The following is a 19,142-nucleotide window of genomic DNA, read 5'->3' on the forward strand; positions in this document are numbered from 1 at the left end:
ATAAGAATGTGTAATTTACTACGATTCTTTCTCATTAAAATGTATTCTGTGAATTTAAGGAATTTTTCATGAAATTCAATTATTAATGAAGCTATCTTTCTTAATTCTCTCCTGTCGTCCCTTTGATTTAAAAAAATGTTCACAATTTTGATTGTGACTCCTTTAAAGCAAGCACCTTAACCGGAAGTCTTAATTTACTCCACTCAATTCGGGCTGTTTATGAATTACGTAACGTTTCCAGAATAGGAAAAACCCGTAATACCAAATTGATATGTCGCCATATTTTAAACAAATGGATACGTATTTATCGTTTATTTTATAAATTACTTAACAATTAACTGTAAAGAAATGAATTGTAAAATTTACTTTTACGGAGCGAACATTTTTGAATCGAATGTTCTTACGGATGTTAATGTGTTTCTCTCGTCTCAATATTTACGCCATATTATTAACAAAATATTTACATATTTATTTTTAAAACGGAAATAAGGATTTTATTTTCAAAATAGATACTTGCGTACTCATTCATTATGGCAGTGATTTGAAGAAATGAGAAGAGCGTTCAGCAAGATATTTATAGCGAGTTTACTAATTGAGTGGAGTTGATAAACTGGGAGAAAATATCATTGTCCTTATAGAACTATTCGGCAACTTATCTCACCGATAGTACATTGTACCTCGAGTATTTCTTGCTTTAACACTCTGAACGCACACGGCTAAAATTTCGAGGGCCCTCGAGCTTCGGAAACACGCAGAAGACTATCTACACTTCCAGTAACCGAATGCCCGAGTGCTTCTCTTCTCTCATTAGTTCTAGTACCAGTACGAGTTTAACGAGTAGAGGTACTCTCGCTTGTAAGTCTCGAAAGAGCTTTAGCGGTTTCTCGCAAGCGGTTGGTACTTTAAGACATTTTCTCGGCTATCAATATCACCGTTATTCAGCTAATTGCAACACTAATTAATCGCTATATCGATACTCTTATTGGAAATAGAATTCTCGTGCACAAGAATAAAGTTAGTCGTAAAGTTCTTTCGTTCTTTTTTTCCGTAAAAGATACAAATCGCTTCGAAAAACCGCTAAATCCGAGAAAATATTTTCTCGGTTATTCCTTTTTTTTCCTTCCTTCGTCTATGCTTACATGCTTAATCGCTATCTTAACGCTATTTGTATCATTAAAAACGTTAGTGAAGCGTGAACCTTTAAATACCGCTAGTCTTGATGCGGGTTACAAATCGATCTCCGTTAACTAGAAACCAAAGCCGCATCAGTCGTTTCAGACAATGCCGAAAATTTCGCTTTCGAGCAACGCGAAAAATAAATTCGCCGCTCGCGTCCTGTTCTCCTTGCAACCCGATCAGAAGTAGCCACTAGAGGACACAGTTAGCTGTTTTCTAAGAATATTCTTAAATAAAATCTACTCATTGCATTTTCAAGGTGGTCTTTAGTCGCGAGTTAGCTCCGCGAAATATGTCGTGTGTGTACGTATGCGTGTGTCTGTATGTATGTATGTGTGCAGAGGAGAGTCGGTCGCCAACTTTTCAACAAACACCTTCAAAAGTCCGACATGCGCAAAACCATCATTCAAATTTCCATCACAGTCGCTGATGTAGCATTGTGCTTTCCTCATACGTAAAGATAAATCGCGTCAGCGAAATTCAGCCGCGACATTGCTATTTCAGCAGCGCTTTGACACGCACATTTCGGTGGCCAGAAATAAAAGTAGCTTGTCAAGTACACGCGTCCACACACGAAGTGGCTGTGTATATTAAAGCCTGGCAGAGTCATCTAATATATTTAGCGTTTAACGATAATGAAATATTGCACTGTTACAATTTACGCATTTTGTTATATAATCTGTCACCGTCTTAAAATACGTCACCTTCGTAAAAGTTACGATATTCATGAGCTGCTCCTTGCTAAATATTACCTCAGCTGAGAGAGGAGTCGAGTCATCCTCTTCGTTCGAGACCTCGAGTTCGCGTAGGCGTTTGCATTTCGGTATATAGTACAAGAGATCCGTATAATCTTCATCGCGTCAGTCAAAGTAATTTTTAATGTGTGTGTTTTATTCTCGCGCATTCGATCGATATCATTTAAATAATTCTTTCGAAAATGTTGGTCTATATTAATGAGCATCAGTATTACCGATAATATCACTATTCACTCGGACATTACATAATCGACTTCTATGATCGTCATCAATGATATGTCGCACAGAATACTAAATGCATTCTAGATGCGCATTATGATAACATGATCGTCTCTCTTGAACGGTGATCTTTTATCTTCTTATGCGCTTTATCCGTTGTAAATATAATGAAAATGAACATACAATAGGAATGAGAGGACGAAATATGAATCCTTTGATAACTTACGATATGAGCATGCGTGTGTGTATGTACGTGTGAAAGTGTGTGTGAACTATCGCACTCTTCGCGTTTATTCCATTTACTTTTGCGAATGCGCTCTGCGAACGAATCCATGTCCTTTTAAGGCATCATTTTACGAGGTGTCAGCCATTTCTTCATGTAGTAACAGAAAATCGTGGAGATATAGATGAGCACCAGAAGAGCGCACGTCACCCCGAGCGCCAGCACCGAGGTTTTCGTTGGACACGGCTCCACGATGGTTATTGTTTTGTCTGGAAATAAAATAGTGTGTTTGGTTAATAAGAAGTTACACTTCAATCAAAGAGATAAGAGTCTTCCTGCGCGATCTTACCTGCTTCGTTAAAGTCTATGCTGGCATCGTTTTTCAGGAAATCGGACTGCTTCTCGTCGCCAAAGTCGAGCACCAAGATCTCTTGAGACAGAGTCATATCTTCGGTTTTTTCCTCCGTCGAGTTCGCGATACTTCTTCTACGTCTCTTGCCCCACGACTCTACGGATTCACGTCCCCACTCGCAAACGGCCTAAAGTGAAAGAAATTGTTGGAGGTTTTCTTCCTCTATGATGAGACAAATAGGAAAACTAATTAACTAATTAAATAATTACCGGTTCGCAAGGTCCCAGACAGTATTTCACGTTACACTGGAAGATCACGCCGTAAGATTCGGTGAACCTAAAGGCCTCGTATACAGATTGCAGAGCGTTACCATCGGGAGTGAAGCTGGGGAAGATGGAAGGATCGACGGGACATCTGAAAATTGGAATATTAAAAATTTTGTAAGCTTTCTATTTTTTTACTGAGCATAATCGAGAAACAGAATAAAATTGACAGAATACCCTTCGTCGTCGATAATTTGAAACGTGCTTTTCGAGTCCTTTGCCATAGCTACGCAACTGCGAGCGAAAATGCCGTAAGGAGCTGCATACGAAATATTAATATTAATTGTCGTGAATTGTTATCGTATCGTTATTAAGATAATTGATTTTTTTTTAAGAAAAAATGAACTTGCTGGAAGCGGACTTACTATCTTCCGGGATTTCGATTCTAAACGTCAATTTGTCACCAATGCGTACAGTTTCGACTTCTCGCGATCGGCTGTCGAGGATACGAATCCTCGGTGGAGGCGCTTCCGGCGCACTGGTGATACTGATCATTTCCGGATCTCTGATCGGCATCATGCCGAACGTGATATTCTTCGAGGACATATCGTACGTGCATTTAACTTTGTAGATTTTGTCGGCCTTTGTCATTACCACAGAATGATGTTGCAGTACGACCGTGTTCGAATATATTCCAGTCTGAAAACCGTCACGCTGCCATGGTGAAAAGAAAGTACAAACAGAGATTATGTACTCAAAGAGAGGGGGGTGTGCGTTAGTGTAAATTCTTTATAAAAAATATATAAATGTGGAAGAGATCCTTTTTTTTTCCCAAGTTGCGTAATATACAACCGTGCAGTACGCAAGAATGCGGTGTTAGTCAATAAATGTGACAGATCGAGATGCAAGAATATTGGATACGTGATAAAGTGTTTCTCGGTAGTGCTAATTTTCTTATTTAATTATTTCTAAGCATGCATATTTCGAAGATACTAATAAAAAATATTATAATTGCAAAATTGTAACTTTTATCATATACAAAAAAATAAAATAATATCGAGAAATGATTATAACTGGAAAAAAACTTCCAAAGATGCAGTTACAATACTTTTCAATATTACTCTATCGTCATCTTATATATCACTTACCACGCTCTGAGTGTTACAATCCTGTCCGCTCATCGTAAGATCGAGTCTGAAGAGATCGCTATTAATAACGTCGATATTGCAAGTCTCAGATCGTCCGAGAGCGTAGATACGCCCGTTGAAAGGCTTATTTGTACGAACTTGAACGGCAATACGAGTGTCCTTGCAGTCAACCGATACTGTAATATTAATTATTAAGATTAATACATAATTTATATTATTATACGGCATTATGGTATTATTAAGGTATTAATTCCGTACCGTCGTAGCAAGTTCCCGTCTTGTCGCAATTAATGTCGTTTCGGGTGAGATTGTTTATCGTAGAATCTTCCGTGGTCTCGAAAACGACCGGCAATGGGTCCGATATTGGCCCGGTACCCTCTAAAATAACAGTGTTAACTAATATATCACGCATACACATTTAGGCTCTTTTATAACCGACATCCCTTACTTTCGCAGAAATTCTCGAAGTAGGTGCCGACTCGTTCTCCATTATCGATCAAGGGCCTCTCCGCATTAAGATACGTCGACGGTCCGTCCGGGAGAGTCCAGTGGTCCAAATGGAAGAGCTGACAATTATAAGCCGACCCCTGCGGCGCGCCGCGATAAAGGAAGGATCTGCAAAGAAACTCGTTCTCGATTTCGCAGGCTAATCTGCAAGCGGACTCGCTCTGAACCTGCAGCTCCTTATCGGTGTAATAGTGCAGGCCCGCGTATTGCGCAACCTTGTCGTCCGCCACGCCGATTCTGGGCATTTGGAAGATCCTTTGAGCCTTACAGGCCTCCTTTCCTGTCAGCGCCCGATTAAACACACAATTTTTATTTTCTTTCTATGTAAATATTTATAATTATTTTTCTAACGTTCAACTTCAAGACTGTTTTACCTTTCAGGCATAAGTTCTCGAAGTAATCTACTCCTTGCGCGTCCACGAATTGAACGTATTGACCTGTCGTTCGTCGATCTGAATCGCCCAGGTGACACTGGAGCGTCACGTAATTGTACTCCACGGAACGGCAGGTAAAGCGATGCTCGTTTAAGCAAGCCGCGAGACAAGCCTCCTTCGTGGATGTGTAAATTAATGCGTTGTCCAAGCCGCGAATCATCTTGTTCGGGATGCGCTCGAAGGCCCACGGTCGCAGACAAACGTTCTCTGAAATAATATATATCTATAGAGATAATTTTACTTCTCTTTTGCGTTATGTATGCATTCTCGTAACACTTATATGATACAATCTGCGCAGTCTGGCCGCAGATCTTACAAACGCGCTTGTACATTCATAGTTATTATATAAATGTTCTAATTGGTATTTATAATTTACGGTTTTCTGTGATAGATAGATAATATTCAAGTTAAAACTAGCGTTTTTCTTCAATTTTCTCCACAAAAGACGAAAACTAAAGGAAAAAAAAAACTACATCCATAAAATCTCCGAATAAAAACCGGGAAAATCACGAGCCTAATCCTGGATTAATAATCCAAATAAATTTATAGTTTGCATTCGGGGACTAATACTAAGAATATACTAAGAAAAAATTTAAACCATTAACTAACGTTACTAAAGATAACGTTGCTAACGATTTGCTCTTTATTGCTTTCTTCCTTGAAATGATAAAAAGCTTATCAAGACTTCCGGAGTATATATCATCAACAAAAGGCGGGAACTGTCAAGAGCCCAGCACTAAAGATTCTGCGCTGAAAAATCATAAGATGCTGGCATGTGACTTGGCAACTTGGCATCTGATGTCGACGATGACGCACGTAGCTACGCTTTTTGGCTCGTAGGCCCGGAATGTATTTCGGCCCGTTCGACGTTCTAATTTCTTTTGTTCCGCCCTCAAAACCGGCGGCGCTAGCTGAAAAGCCGCCGATGGCGGAAGCGGTGCCAACGAACCGCTGCGACACGTGACTACTTTACGGATGAATCATCACCAGCAAATTCCTGATGCCACTGACAAATCGCTCGTTCTGAACGAAACTTCGTCAACTTAATAAGTCAACGATTATCTATTTTATTAATCGGTTATATGAAATATTTGCTGATATTCTACATGATATGTTACACCGTTCAACAAATTACTTTTTTTCGAGCACAAGAACGAGAATAATCATTTCTTATAGCTCTTTGGACGCTGAATACAATCTCGTTTGCCAAATTGCTATATCACGTCACAATTTTGAAAAATTTGTAGTTAAAATTGCAAAAAGGATTTTATTATAGTGTATTTTGATATATTATAATACGATATTTTAAAGAAGTGTTACTACAGTCAAAATTAAGTATGTTGTTAGGACTTTCCGCCCTAAAAAGAAATTTATTGTGTCGATTATGGTTAAAAAGATATTGATTATTAACATATAGCCCATTGCAATCAAAATTAAATATGTTGTTACTTTATGCCCTTAAAAGGATTTATTGTGTCACTTATGGTTAAAAAGATATTGATGATTAACATGTATAGAGTCTATTAGTCAAAATTGCGACTTACATAGACAATTTTAAGGATCTATGAAATATTTTTAAATTATGTTATTCAAACTTAAAGGTTTTCAGCTGAATATTAATCTAATGTCAAAGTTGATAAATTAAAAATGACGGAACCAATATGACAAATATCAAAAGTAAAAATTTGACCATTTTTAATTATATATCGTAGTTCTAATCTGCCAAATTTTACTTTAAAAAAACCTTTTTTGCAATTTTTTTAACTGAAAAAATATCAGAATTGTGACGTGATAGAACAATTTAGTAAACAGGAACATAATCAGCATTCAAAAAAACTACAAAAAACAGCTAATTTCGTTCTTGTGCATTTTCTTTTGTTAAACAGTGTTATCTGATTTAAAGGATTGTCTTAAATAAAAAAATCAGAGAGTTACTTGAATTATAAAAGTTTCAGATTTATGTTGTGCGCCAATATCCGAGAAAACGCTCGGCGCTCGGCGTCAATATCAAGTCTATAATGAATTTATGGAACGTACTGGTATTACGCTCGGTTAGCTTTACAACTGTTTATGTAAAATTCTGCACAGTAATCGTAACCAACCGGTTTGCAACGATCAGTGAAACAAAGCTCGTTCTCTTTCGAAATTTTCATTCGTCCTCCTCGCAAGTCGAAGCAAGTAGCGAGCGAGTTTTATGACGAACAACTAAGCGCCTTACGACGCGGAACAACTCGCCAAGAAAATCGCCCTACTCGTTAAATAGACAGCACGCAATTTCTTCAAGTGCGGGAATTTTCCTCCGGAAATTCCCGCTCGGGGCCTGTTATTTTAACGGAAGATCCTCGTACGCTAAAATACTGAATAAAATCTGGCACTGTCGAGATTTGAGGTATTGAAGAATTTCACGAAAATATTGCTTGTTAAAAATATGCAGCTACGGAAGTTTATAGAAAAATATTGTAGAGAAACTGTACTATGTGTGACAGATTAATTAAACAAATAGGCCATTTTTCTTATTACAAATACCAATGCCTGCATATTTGCACAAACAGCTTTTTCCAAAAGAAATGACCGGAAATCTATTTCCTTTGGATATCATAAACGTTCAATGCGATTAAATTTCGTATGTCCACAAAAACTGATCATAATAAATTTCGCAAAAATAACAAGATTCTTTAAAATCCTTCCGTACTCCAAATTGATGAAATACCTCCGTAAATAACGAATTCCGGCATACGCTAAACAGGCTTAAACTAATATTAGAGTTCTACTTTGAAACTTTCGGGAATCCTCAAGCCTCCTGCGATTCATGCAGGTATATAGCTTTTGTGATTCTTGCAGGTAGTTTGTGGCAGGTTTTCTGTTTAAATGCATTCGGCATAGTTCCATGGGTGCGCAGCATTACGAATATAAGGGGTCGATTCAACTAAAGATTTTTCTTGTCAGCATCCAAGGAGTACTATACTGAAACGTAAAAGTTATTTTGCGCGAAAACGAGGGTCGAAAAATTGACAAAGGACAAAACCGGCTACCTGACCACCTATGAGAAGCATTTTGTGCGCATTTTCCTTCGAAGGAAAAAATGTCAACATTAAAGTACCAAAATTTAGCTTAAATCTGATCCTAAAATATTTGCTTATCTATATAATAACTATTATAATAAATGCGATAATATTATGTTTTAAAGTAAAATTTACTTTAAAATGTGTGTTACTTCTAAAGATATGCGAACTATTCGAATTCAAATTTCTATGATTCAAATCCGAACTATTCGAAAATTTCAAATCTAGATGGATCGAATACGAATTATATATATTGTCAATTATATAAAATAATATTTCCCGTTAATAAGGAAAAGTAAGATCATGCTAATAGGCGCATTATTTTTAATTTTTGACATCGCTGTAATCCTATTAAGTTGTAAGTAAAAGTTTGAATATGCGTAAAAAATAATAAGCTATGAATATTGACAACAATAAAATAAACTGTATTATTTACTATTTTATTTTAATTTATATTTAAATATGTAATTAAATAATGTTATTAGATAATATATTAGAGTATTATAATAATTTATCCATGACTTTTCGCCTAATTTTTTTAATTTGCCGCGACATTAAATAAAATATATTTTGTTAGTTTTATATTAAACAATTAAATATGTTTTTTGCTTTAAAAAGAATTTATATTATGTAAATCAATATTATTTTTCCACATTAAAATATTCTCCTATTAGCCACATGTTAATCTTCCGGCGGGTGCGCCCTGTACAAAATATTGCGTGGAATGAGATTGGAAATTTGAAAGAATAAGAGATATTATTGTAAAATAAATATTATGCGGTGAAAGTTTACGATATTTTAAAGCTTACTAGATGCTGAATAAGGAATAGCTCGGGAAGCCGCGACTCAAATTGGAAGTTTCTATGAATTCCCTTTCCCTCCAAAATCGCCGCGCGTGTACAAAATATCTATTACACACGCGCGCCCGACGGAAGGTTAAAAAATTCAATCTAATAATAATTATACTGTTAACTGAAAATTATATTCCAACGATTTGATTCGAAATCATTCTATTCGCTTCGATTCAAGTGAAATTTTATCGATTTGATTCGATTCGACATAAAAAATCTTGATTCGCACATCTCTAGTTAGGGGAGAGTTCCCGAATGCGTACTGGTCGCCTAAATCGTACCTCATCATTATTTTATATTATTACTTAATATAAGCAACATAATAACAAAAACAAAATGAAATAAATGAGAGAAATGAATAATATATCTATATAGGTGAAAATTTAACAGGTTACATCTTGTTTTGTGCGTGCTAACGACACGTTTTAAAAATTCAAGTACAACTGATGTTAATTTTTGATCAATTTATGTAACTGATAATAATAATAATGTAATCATGCAATTTTATTATAAATTTTTATATTTATATAAAAGGTGATTTATTGTAGAACATTTTACATTCTTCGTATGAATATATTTATTTGCAATTATTTAATATAAAGATTAAATCGATATTTTTATAAAATCTATCAAGTTTCCTATATTGTATTATACCACAAAATTTCCTATATCATGCTGTATACACATCTCTAGGTTACATGAGTTTAGAAAAATTTAGATAATTTTAGATAAATTTAGATAAATTTAGATTATGTTTACACGACAGTGACGTCCTTACATTTTCATCATTGTTATTTATTAATTATTAAGTACTTGATCTTTTTTTGATAAATTATTAATAAAATAGGTATCATGGTTAATGATTCTTTTTATTTATCTTATATTTTTAATTATTTTTATTCATAAATTCAATACTTTCAAGGAGGTGATTTAGAAGACCCACAGATACGATTTAGGCAATCGGTTACAAAAAAAAACAAAAAAATGTTACAAAAAAAACTTATAACAAATTAATTTGTTATTGGTAAAAAGTTAAACATGTAATAATAGATGTCTGGAACCTCAAGTTACGATTTCCAACGTTTATTTGCGTACAAATCACTACCAAATGGGAAATATAATAAAAAATAACTTAAGTGGTACGCATTCGGCCACTTTCCCCTACTTCCCACAAAAGATATTCCTTCACTATCACTTTTACTTTAGTATACGTATATCGATATCTATCATGTTATATTATATTATTTTATTATATTATTATATCATATTATTTATTCTCTTTTATTATGAAAATATAAATAGATAATTTTAAATTATTAAACGTAAAAGTAATTAAAAATTTTATAATCTAATTGATTTTCACTGTTTTCGAATATATTACAAACAATATAATAATATTTCCTACATTAGATACGCCTGACTTAAACGTATCTTCATTTGTGAAGATACATGATGTTTATGCTTCCATGATCGAATGTTTCAAATTCCCTATGTTTTTAAGGGTCCCACAATGAAAAATATAAGAAACAAGGAACATATATTAGCGATTAGAACCAAGGAATCTGGAATAAAGCTAGTGTAGCATTGATACACGGCTTCTAATAGGTTAAAAATCTATTGCCCGTGCTTTTTATTGTGTATCTAGTTTTATTTCTGATACCTTAGTCCTAATCGCTAATATCTGTTCCTTATATTTTTCATTGTGCGGGGGCCTTAAGTCTTCTCACTAGTCGCACACTTAACAGTCGTATTGTTTGTCTGGGCAGACCCTTTTCTCTGTTCGACGAAATTTTGCCAGTTAGCATTCGCTTTGTGAAAGCGGCTACATCTATACCGACTCGGCTTTGCCGAAAGCCTGCTCGCTTTGAGTTTTAAACTCAAGTTAGATTATCGTGTTTCACGGTCGATTCTTCGTGTTATTTTGCTATGCACATAAATATCGTAGCGCGGCCTTTTCCCATCGTAAAAATCTCAGACTTGCGTAAAATATTTTTTCATTTGACATTTTTCTCTTTCCGTTTACCACGCTTTCATCCACCGCTTCCTGGGTACTGGACCACATTAAAGGGGCATTGACCTAAGCAGTGCGTTTCTTAATCTAGGAAACATTCAAGGTGCGAAACAAATTTAGGTTTTAAATGCACAGCAATGTGCCTGCGCTCTCTCTCTCTCTCTCTCTCTCTCTCTCTCTCTCTCTCTCTCTCTCTTTCTCACCGGATCTTATCTGCAGTTTCGTCATGTAGTACATATTGGCGGCCCTTTGGGGCTGTGCGGCCGGATTCGTGGCGGCCGTTTCGTTCTGCAGCTGGCAGAGGGTGTCCTGCATCGGCGCCAAGGGATTCACGACGAACGAGAACGCGGCGGCCTGACATTCCGCCTCCTCCCTGCACCATCCTTGGCACTCGTACAACGACAGATTCCTCACGCTGTAATAGGTAGTGCCGCGGTAATCGTAGTCGGTCAGCTTCTCGAACGCCGTCCTGGCTGAAACGTGGAAGCAATTTTGCCTCTACTGAGTGCCATCTTCCAGTAGTACCGCCATTACACGACAGCAATCGGAAGGCTCTTTTAGAATTCTATTCAACAATTCCCACTAGAACCTGATGGCGAGAGAGCCTCGACTAATTTTAGAAAATACTTACCCAACGCGGCGTCGCCGCTCGCCAAAAGTGCCGTGAATATCAGGCTCGCGGCCGTGGCTGCTACCGCCGTCCCGATCGCAAACGAGCCCATCTGCAATGAGAATGAGGAAACCACGGTTACAGAAGCCGTAATTAGAACCAGCCTGACCGAGTATTGTTCCTCGAGCTGGCGCGGAACTAACTCGTACTTGGCGTCCCACGAGGAACAATTTTCGCGCGCGCCACACGTGTGCCAAATAATATAATTTCAGTATAACGATACACGTGAATGCATATGAGAATGAAGCACATTGCAAAGCACGTCGCTTCTCCAACGAAGCAAATCGACACTAAAAATGCAAACGGTTGCGGATCGCGGAAGTTCCGCTTCCAAGCGATCGGATACACGCTAATCCGGCATAATTCTCAGACGGGGATTCTGATGGAAGGGTATGAATTAATCACCCCCCGGTTACACGCCTCATCAGCGCGGAGAATCTGACATGATCGCCGCTCGCTGAACGAGTGTTTAACGCTCATAAAAGATTCCGAGAGAGGATGATTCCGCGATCGAGGAATCATCCTCTTCCGAGATCGAGGAAAACCGCGCGCGCCGTACATCATTCCGCCGAGAGTGTCTTCTCGCGATCCGCTCGCGCGCTGGAGCGTGCGAGTGCCGCAACTTTTCGCGCTGCGTTTTACTCGCGTTTCACAAGACCGCTTCCTAGTTTCCTCCTTCCCGCTGCTGTTTTTCCTTTTGTTCCGCCAATTTCCAGCGTGTGGTTAGACGCGGGAGACGCCCCACATCGCTGTTCTCGCCGATGTCGCGCATCTCTATTCTCGGCGGGACGGGTTTTCATCCATCCCCTGGCTCGGCGAGATCGGCTTTTGTCGTTCACGCTCTCTTTTTGGTATCTCGAATAATTTATCTCGCGCGTAATGACAGCACCGCGCAAGAAGTAATTCGACTGCGCGGGCATTGGAAATAGAACGTGCGTCTTTTCCGTTATTTCACAATCAATCTTTCCCTCGCCTGTGGCGAGCACGTCACGCTAATGCAGGTAATTTCTGAAACCCGACCGTTTTCATTATCGCCCTTAATTTCTCCGCGCGAAGGATGCGCAATACGCGTTATGATTAGTTCCGTGAGAAACGAGAGCCTAATGTCTCTCGAAACTATTAGCCACTGCTCTACATATCGATACCTTCCATTCGTCTACCTATCTAATATGCTTCTGCTGCTGATGATAAAATTCCATGAACCTCTTTTTGCCTTTCCGGCGCTGCATATGGCGCGGATGCTCCAGGAATCCTGAGAGCAATGCCATTATTACATAAATCTATGCGCAACTGTAGTGCACCCGATTTCACAACGAGCCAGCTTCCCTGACCAACTTTCTTCCCCGCTCATGCACGTCTCTGATTTGCCTCAGCCTACATTACGATAATGCGATAACAAGGATGCAGATATGATCATCACACAGCCGAACAGCTCGAGATCGGCCGCATAGTTTCGCGGAGTTCGAGGTCACCGAGTATAATAGAGCTCCACTGTGGAGATCGCCAGAGGGAAGGAGAGCCACATCGTGGCCTGCACCGAGGCCAAAGGTTCATCCTCCCCTCCTCTCATCCTCCGTGGCCTCTCCTCCTCGCGATCCCGCACCCACGAGATGCATGTCGTGGCAAAGTCGCGCGCTAACAATGAGGAATGCGCTTAGGCGCGCTCGGTAGGCAGGTTGATGCACTGTTACGAAGATTAATGCGACTACCGAGGTGAAAGAAATGCGTGCGCTCGCGCGTGCGGAAGAAGCACGGATTTCTTCTTCGTCTTATGCGCGAGGTCACAAGTTATATACCTCTGAGAAACTCGGATTCCGGGATTTCGCGGAATGCTTTTATTTTTTTTTTTTTTGCTTTTACAATTTTTACATCCTATAAGAGAAATTTGGAAAATTGAATTTCGAGATTCACTCGGGGTATGAAATTACACAACTTAGACGGGGATAAACGGACGCCTCGTTATCTCGATGATCTACATGGCATATTCTCGCGTTCCAATTCGCGTCGATTTATATCGAGCGGCGATCAAGATATGCATTATGATAGCGCGAACGACCTTAACGATCTCACGGTGCGCGTGGTGTGTCTCCAGCCGTCTCGTGGGCGCGGGAAAAAATTATTCCGCGTGTACGCACGTTGCGTACCCTGACCTTTACGTCACAACCGGTCCCGTCGCGCGCGCGTAAGACCTGGTCGACGCCTGGTTCGCCAGGATGGTGATGTTCCGCAGGCGCCCGAGGCGCGTTCGCCACGCGGAATCGACACTTCCGGTAATCGTCGATGCGCCGTGCGAACCGCACGCCTACTACCGCGCTTGACGAGTCGCCGGTTTTTTTCCGGAGACGCGTTTCTCCCCGATAGCGAAGGATTTGATTACTTCCCGCGCGCGATCGCGCCGATGAAAGTTTTTACGATACGCGGATACGTGATTAAGTACCAGTTACAGGAGATTGTTAGGACAGTCCGGCGATTAGCGAAGGGGGCAAATGGGACTCTTATGGGTTTAACGATCGTATTGCGGTTACGGTTACTACTGATATCGTAGAACGGCACGTTTACGAATTAAACGAGAAGTCAAACAAAAAAAAAGAAAAATACATCATTAAAAATTTTTTAATGCACGTAATGTCCATACATAAACGCTTGACAAACAATTAAGTAATTCTACACTAATGATTATTACGGTTAAATGCACGTTCGTAGCATTTATCAGAATCCAGAAATCCCTCGGTGGACGGTTAATTACCGAGTCACGATCGCCATCTTTGGATAATGCGGCGCGGTGGAGGTCTCGTACTACATAATTATGACAGGCTCTCGAGGGTCCATGAAGTTTCAATTACGGCGTCACGAGTTAAGCTATATCTTTTCGAGAACGAATCAGGCGTTTATGGGGTCGTTTATGATTCTTGCAAATTCGTTCCATGCACATCGAGGAGATATATTGCCATGACGAACCGTGCAGGAAAATGCGCTGAACTACTTTACTACTTTATTTAACTCTATTCTCCTGCTCCTTTTGGGGAAAGAAAATAATAAATTGCACAAATAATTTACATTGTTTATGGGCTCGTTTTCTCACGTGCGAGTCTTCTTAAGGGAACATCTCGTCGTAGAGACAATTTGCAACGTGAGATAAACTGCCTAGGAGTACGATCGTAATCATTGTGTTATGCACCAGGAAGATGCGTCTCAACGCACCCTTCGGCTACTGAAGCATGCAGATTTATTCCTCGCTTGCAACGTCAATGCCGTTCGAATTAATAGCTTCACCGGGGGAATTCTCTCAGAATGCCGAAGAACGCGCGGCGGATCGTTCTTCCTATTATTTCCTATATTTGTAGAAGATCGGCAACGAGAGGGTAAACTCGTCGGCCGGGCAAATGTCCATGTTTCACTATTTCGTAGAATAAGCTTCTCGTACGTGCGTGCGCGAAGGTTGACAATAAATGTTCAGTAAAAAAAAAACACTGTGAATGAAGCGCAATTATCTCGAATAAGGCATCAACCAAATGTAAATCGATGCTCCGTCAACGTTCACCCCGCTCCCTGCGTGGTTACCTAGGTGGAACTGATTGTGGACGGTGGAGAGAAAATTCTTTATTCGCTGCATTCCCTGCGAAAGGGAAAGGGGAAAAGTTTTACGGAAAGAGGCAGGATTGTTATTTCTACTAAGAGTACGTACATCACGTTGCATTCACGTATATCGTCGCTCGTTTTATACTCCCTCGCTCTCTCCCCCTCCCGAGTGATGCTGCGATAGGGAGAGAGCCGACGTTCCGGCGTTCCGAGAAGAGGAATCATTCCTTTCGTCTAGGATCGTTTCACACCCTCTCGGCGCGCGCGATGTGCTTCCCGTCACGATACTACATCCGCTTTCGTGATGTATCGCGGACTGCTCACGACTGGAATTTACATGAAAGCGAAAAGCAAGCTTTCGCGTGAGCGCACAGTACGCGAGAAATGCGAAGTTCGCCTCAGTAAACAGGCAAAACACAACAGGGGAATACAAGGATACAGCGCGTGTATGGATAATTAAATAACTCGGCCGCAAATACATAAATGTATAAATATATAAATAATATATACCTTCAAGTTATCCCGTAAAGCGTGTTTATTTTTATAACAATAAGTGAAGAAGCGAGAGATTAGAATCGAAAATAAATCGATTAAAAGCTTACAGTGTTCTCTGGTGAATTGATTCCTCGCGTCACATGTATCTTCGCGACTCCCGAGTCGTTGAATATTTTCGCGCAACACCGGGTTACCACGATGAACTCGATGAACTACGTACTATCCTATCCCCCATGATGTAGACCCAGTAGCATCAGTGTGGATTCATAAATAATGAGTTCGCGGGAATGCGAGAATAGGAGGAAGGAAGCGGAGGAGAATGATAGGAAAGGAGAAGCGAGGAAAAAAATAACCGGCGTGGAAAGACGGATTCATAAACAATGAAGGCAGTTCTCTCGTTGCACCATGCACCTGGGATCGTCAGAAAGATTTTCGCAAAGCTCCATTTCTTTTTCGACTATTTTATCCACCGTGTGGACCGTGAAATTGACCGCAGAATTCGCTTCTTTCTTCCGGGAGTAGGAGCCGGTTTTACACCTCGATATACTTAATGGCACGAGAAATTTCTCAAACAAATTCCTTAAGATTCATCGAGAGTCATGTTGATTTTAGATATAAAAAAGTATATCGCGTTGTGTATATGTGTATGTGTGTATTGCTACGATGTTAGATAGCGTGGGACTCGCCACGACGTTCCGTGAGAAGCGTGATGGGGTCAGAAACCCGAGGATCCATTGCCTTTCAGCGATCGAGGCGAATGATAACTTGGGATCGGCCGATCGATCGATCGATCGATCCAACGGACCCCGTACGTCGGAACGCACACCGAGAACGCGATCTCAATAAATCCTCCGAGTAATTAGCAGCTAGATCGTCGTCGGCGTACCATGCAGAAGACGAGCGAAGACAGGCGAAGACGAAACGAACGAAGTAAAGAAAAAAGGGAGAAAAAATCACGATTACGCTGCTACGCTCCCCCGCCGTGGCGGAAGACTTCGTCCTGGTGCAACGACCTGCGGCGGCGTAGGAGCCCTTTTCCCTCCTCGCGCTATCACAGCACGGGAATAATAATCACGGAGAGGCGAGAGAGAAGACCCGACCTTTCGAGTTCTCATCTCCATGCATCCGTCCGGGATATTATCCGCGGTGGATGCCGTAAACGTACTATTCCGGCGCAGCGGAGAGACTTGTCCTACAATGGCGAATATTAAAATGATGTATCGTCGTTATAACGAGTTCTATAAATCAATGAGTCCTGAAATAGCGCTTGCCACACGAGAGGACAAGGTTTCTTCTCTCTCTCTCTCTCTCTCTCTCTCTCCCTCTCTCTCTCTCTCTCTCTCTCTCTCTCTCTCTCTCTCTCTCTCTCTCTCTCTCTCTCGTTTTTCTCAGTGGAGCCGCGCGGAAAAAATTAAGAGACATGGCCGTGTCCCACGTCAAGTTCACGCGCAACAGCGCGAGGCGCGCCAAGTAAAGAGAAGTGAGAAATGTTATCTCGCGAAGGCGGTTGGCTCTCTCGAAGGTATATGAAGAGATCATCCTGCTGATACTCGAGAGGATAGAGGCGAACTTTTGCACGGGGAGGGAGGGGCGCGTATTCTGCTAGAAGCCACGTTATCGTGGAAAACTCTGACATTTAACGATGGGGAAGAAACGTTCGAGTGAAGAGCGAAGATAGACGCGTATATATCCGTACGGCCATACTTTAAGGTTTCATATCAGGAAAGCGGTAATCATACGAAGCCTCATAAACGGCCTTTCAACTCGCATCTTCATCTTCGTCTTCATTTTCCGCGGGAGATTATTCGAGGGTTTTATCATCGTGCGCAAAGCGCCGGACGATTGGCGAAGCTTGCCTCGCGAAAGCAACAGAGAAACGTTAACGAGATAAATTGCGCTTCAAGGAAATCTCGTGTATTCTCGCGCGCGCGCTATAGCAAGCGGTTCCTTAACTAAAGTTTTCGGGTTTCCTCGCAACTAATATCACGACGTAGACACAATCGCGAAGCAATCATACAGATTTCTTTTTCGTTAACGGACACTTCAACGGATCGTTGATTTCGCTTTAGAACTTCCAAGTCGTTCTTCACAGCGTGGGAAGAGGGAGAAGCAATACGATGGCCTTCATGCCGTGGCACTCGTATAGCCTTCGAATCGACACTTCTTGCTCCTCCTGCACTGACATCTCACATTAGGTGGATTTTCATGATTGACGATCTTGCGCATTATTCAAACGAGATTGCTCCGTCCTTCGTGGCGCGAGCAGGTCGACGGCGCGGCGTCGTGATGCATCGACAATGGTAATGCCAAGTTTAAGCCAAGACGAATTAATTATCGAAGGAGGAGGCGCGGGAAAAGACGGACGACAGTCGGAAAGGATGTCCACGTTTATCTCAGATTGAGGGTTTCGCGTAGCTGAAGAAGTTACCGAGCCTACAACTTCATCATCTCTCGCATCAGGCACGGCTCCGGATTTCTTCGTCCTCGACGAAATTAACCTCATCGTGGCGAATTACGGTCGGATGGAGAAAGGGAGAGGGAGAAGGAGAGGGAGACGAAGTACGGATGTGTCCCGTGTTTAAAAGTGGCGGTTTGCACGTAAACCGGAATAAGTAAACGTCGACTCGCGTGAGATAGCTATATGGGGGGATAACATCTGCGGCGAGGTAATGGAGAGACGCGAAAGAGAAAGATTACTTTTCTGCGGTCACGAATCGGATTGCGCGTGTAAATCACTCCTGTCCCGAGAGAGTGGACAACGATTACTAAACGCTCGTGGACTACCGAGGAAATGCGCGAGGGCTTCGCAAAAGGATTACACGCAGTCGTCTCTCGACGCGAACACCACGTTGAGCCACCAGCGGCGAGATAAACTTAACGACTTAAAAATTAGAAATAGCAGATTAAGGAATAATTATAGCCGGTATAATCAAGATATAATATTTTAAAATTAATTAATTAAAATAATGGTGATGCGAGATATTATGAAACGATAATTCGGTAGATTAATAATAAAGCTATCTTCCTCTCATGATCGCTTATGGTAGTCAAGGGAATATTCTCCGTATGAAGGATCGATAAACGCTCGAGCTATTAGACATCTTGTCAGCATCGAGTCGGGATGAAATATTAAATCTACGAGTTCTCCAATGTACTGGAAATAAAATCGAGCGAATGGATTTCAGAAAGTATCTATCAATTTCATCAGTTTGATGTTAGAGCTTAGCGGATATATGCATGAATTATCGTGCTCCCAATAACAGTGTTTAGCTCGCGAAAGGAGAAGGGGAAATAAGATGGAAAAGAGGAGGAGGAGGAGAAAAAGAAGCAGAAGAAAACTAGCAGGGGATAGGGAAAAAGAGAACGAAGAGTCCTTCCGCAATGAGGCCGCGCTTAT

General features: G+C 40.7%; 1 protein-coding gene across 4 annotated transcripts in view; it reads right to left on the bottom strand.

Annotated features, from left to right (window-relative positions):
• Nucleotides 1-371: 371 nt before the first annotated feature.
• Tyn (trynity) overlaps nucleotides 372-19,142 on the bottom strand; it is an 89,485-nt gene continuing 70,714 nt past the window's right edge. For 3 of the 4 annotated variants that reach the window (XM_071789663.1, XM_071789666.1, XM_071789665.1), the window contains exons 2-12: nucleotides 11,633-11,723; nucleotides 11,205-11,474; nucleotides 5,018-5,284; nucleotides 4,585-4,923; nucleotides 4,395-4,514; nucleotides 4,137-4,312; nucleotides 3,414-3,702; nucleotides 3,226-3,307; nucleotides 2,995-3,139; nucleotides 2,723-2,912; nucleotides 372-2,642 (exon numbers count right to left, since the gene is read on the bottom strand). In XM_071789663.1, the coding sequence (XP_071645764.1) occupies nucleotides 2,491-2,642; nucleotides 2,723-2,912; nucleotides 2,995-3,139; nucleotides 3,226-3,307; nucleotides 3,414-3,702; nucleotides 4,137-4,312; nucleotides 4,395-4,514; nucleotides 4,585-4,923; nucleotides 5,018-5,284; nucleotides 11,205-11,474; nucleotides 11,633-11,723 (2,121 nt within the window). In that variant the 3' untranslated portion in view covers nucleotides 372-2,490. The remainder of the gene's footprint in view (nucleotides 2,643-2,722; nucleotides 2,913-2,994; nucleotides 3,140-3,225; nucleotides 3,308-3,413; nucleotides 3,703-4,136; nucleotides 4,313-4,394; nucleotides 4,515-4,584; nucleotides 4,924-5,017; nucleotides 5,285-11,204; nucleotides 11,475-11,632; nucleotides 11,724-19,142) is intronic. The other variant, XM_071789664.1, reaches the window with a different exon arrangement.

The sequence above is a fragment of the Temnothorax longispinosus genome, chromosome 10 (genome assembly GCF_030848805.1).
Source record: "Temnothorax longispinosus isolate EJ_2023e chromosome 10, Tlon_JGU_v1, whole genome shotgun sequence".
Classification (NCBI taxonomy): Eukaryota; Metazoa; Arthropoda; class Insecta; order Hymenoptera; family Formicidae; genus Temnothorax; species Temnothorax longispinosus.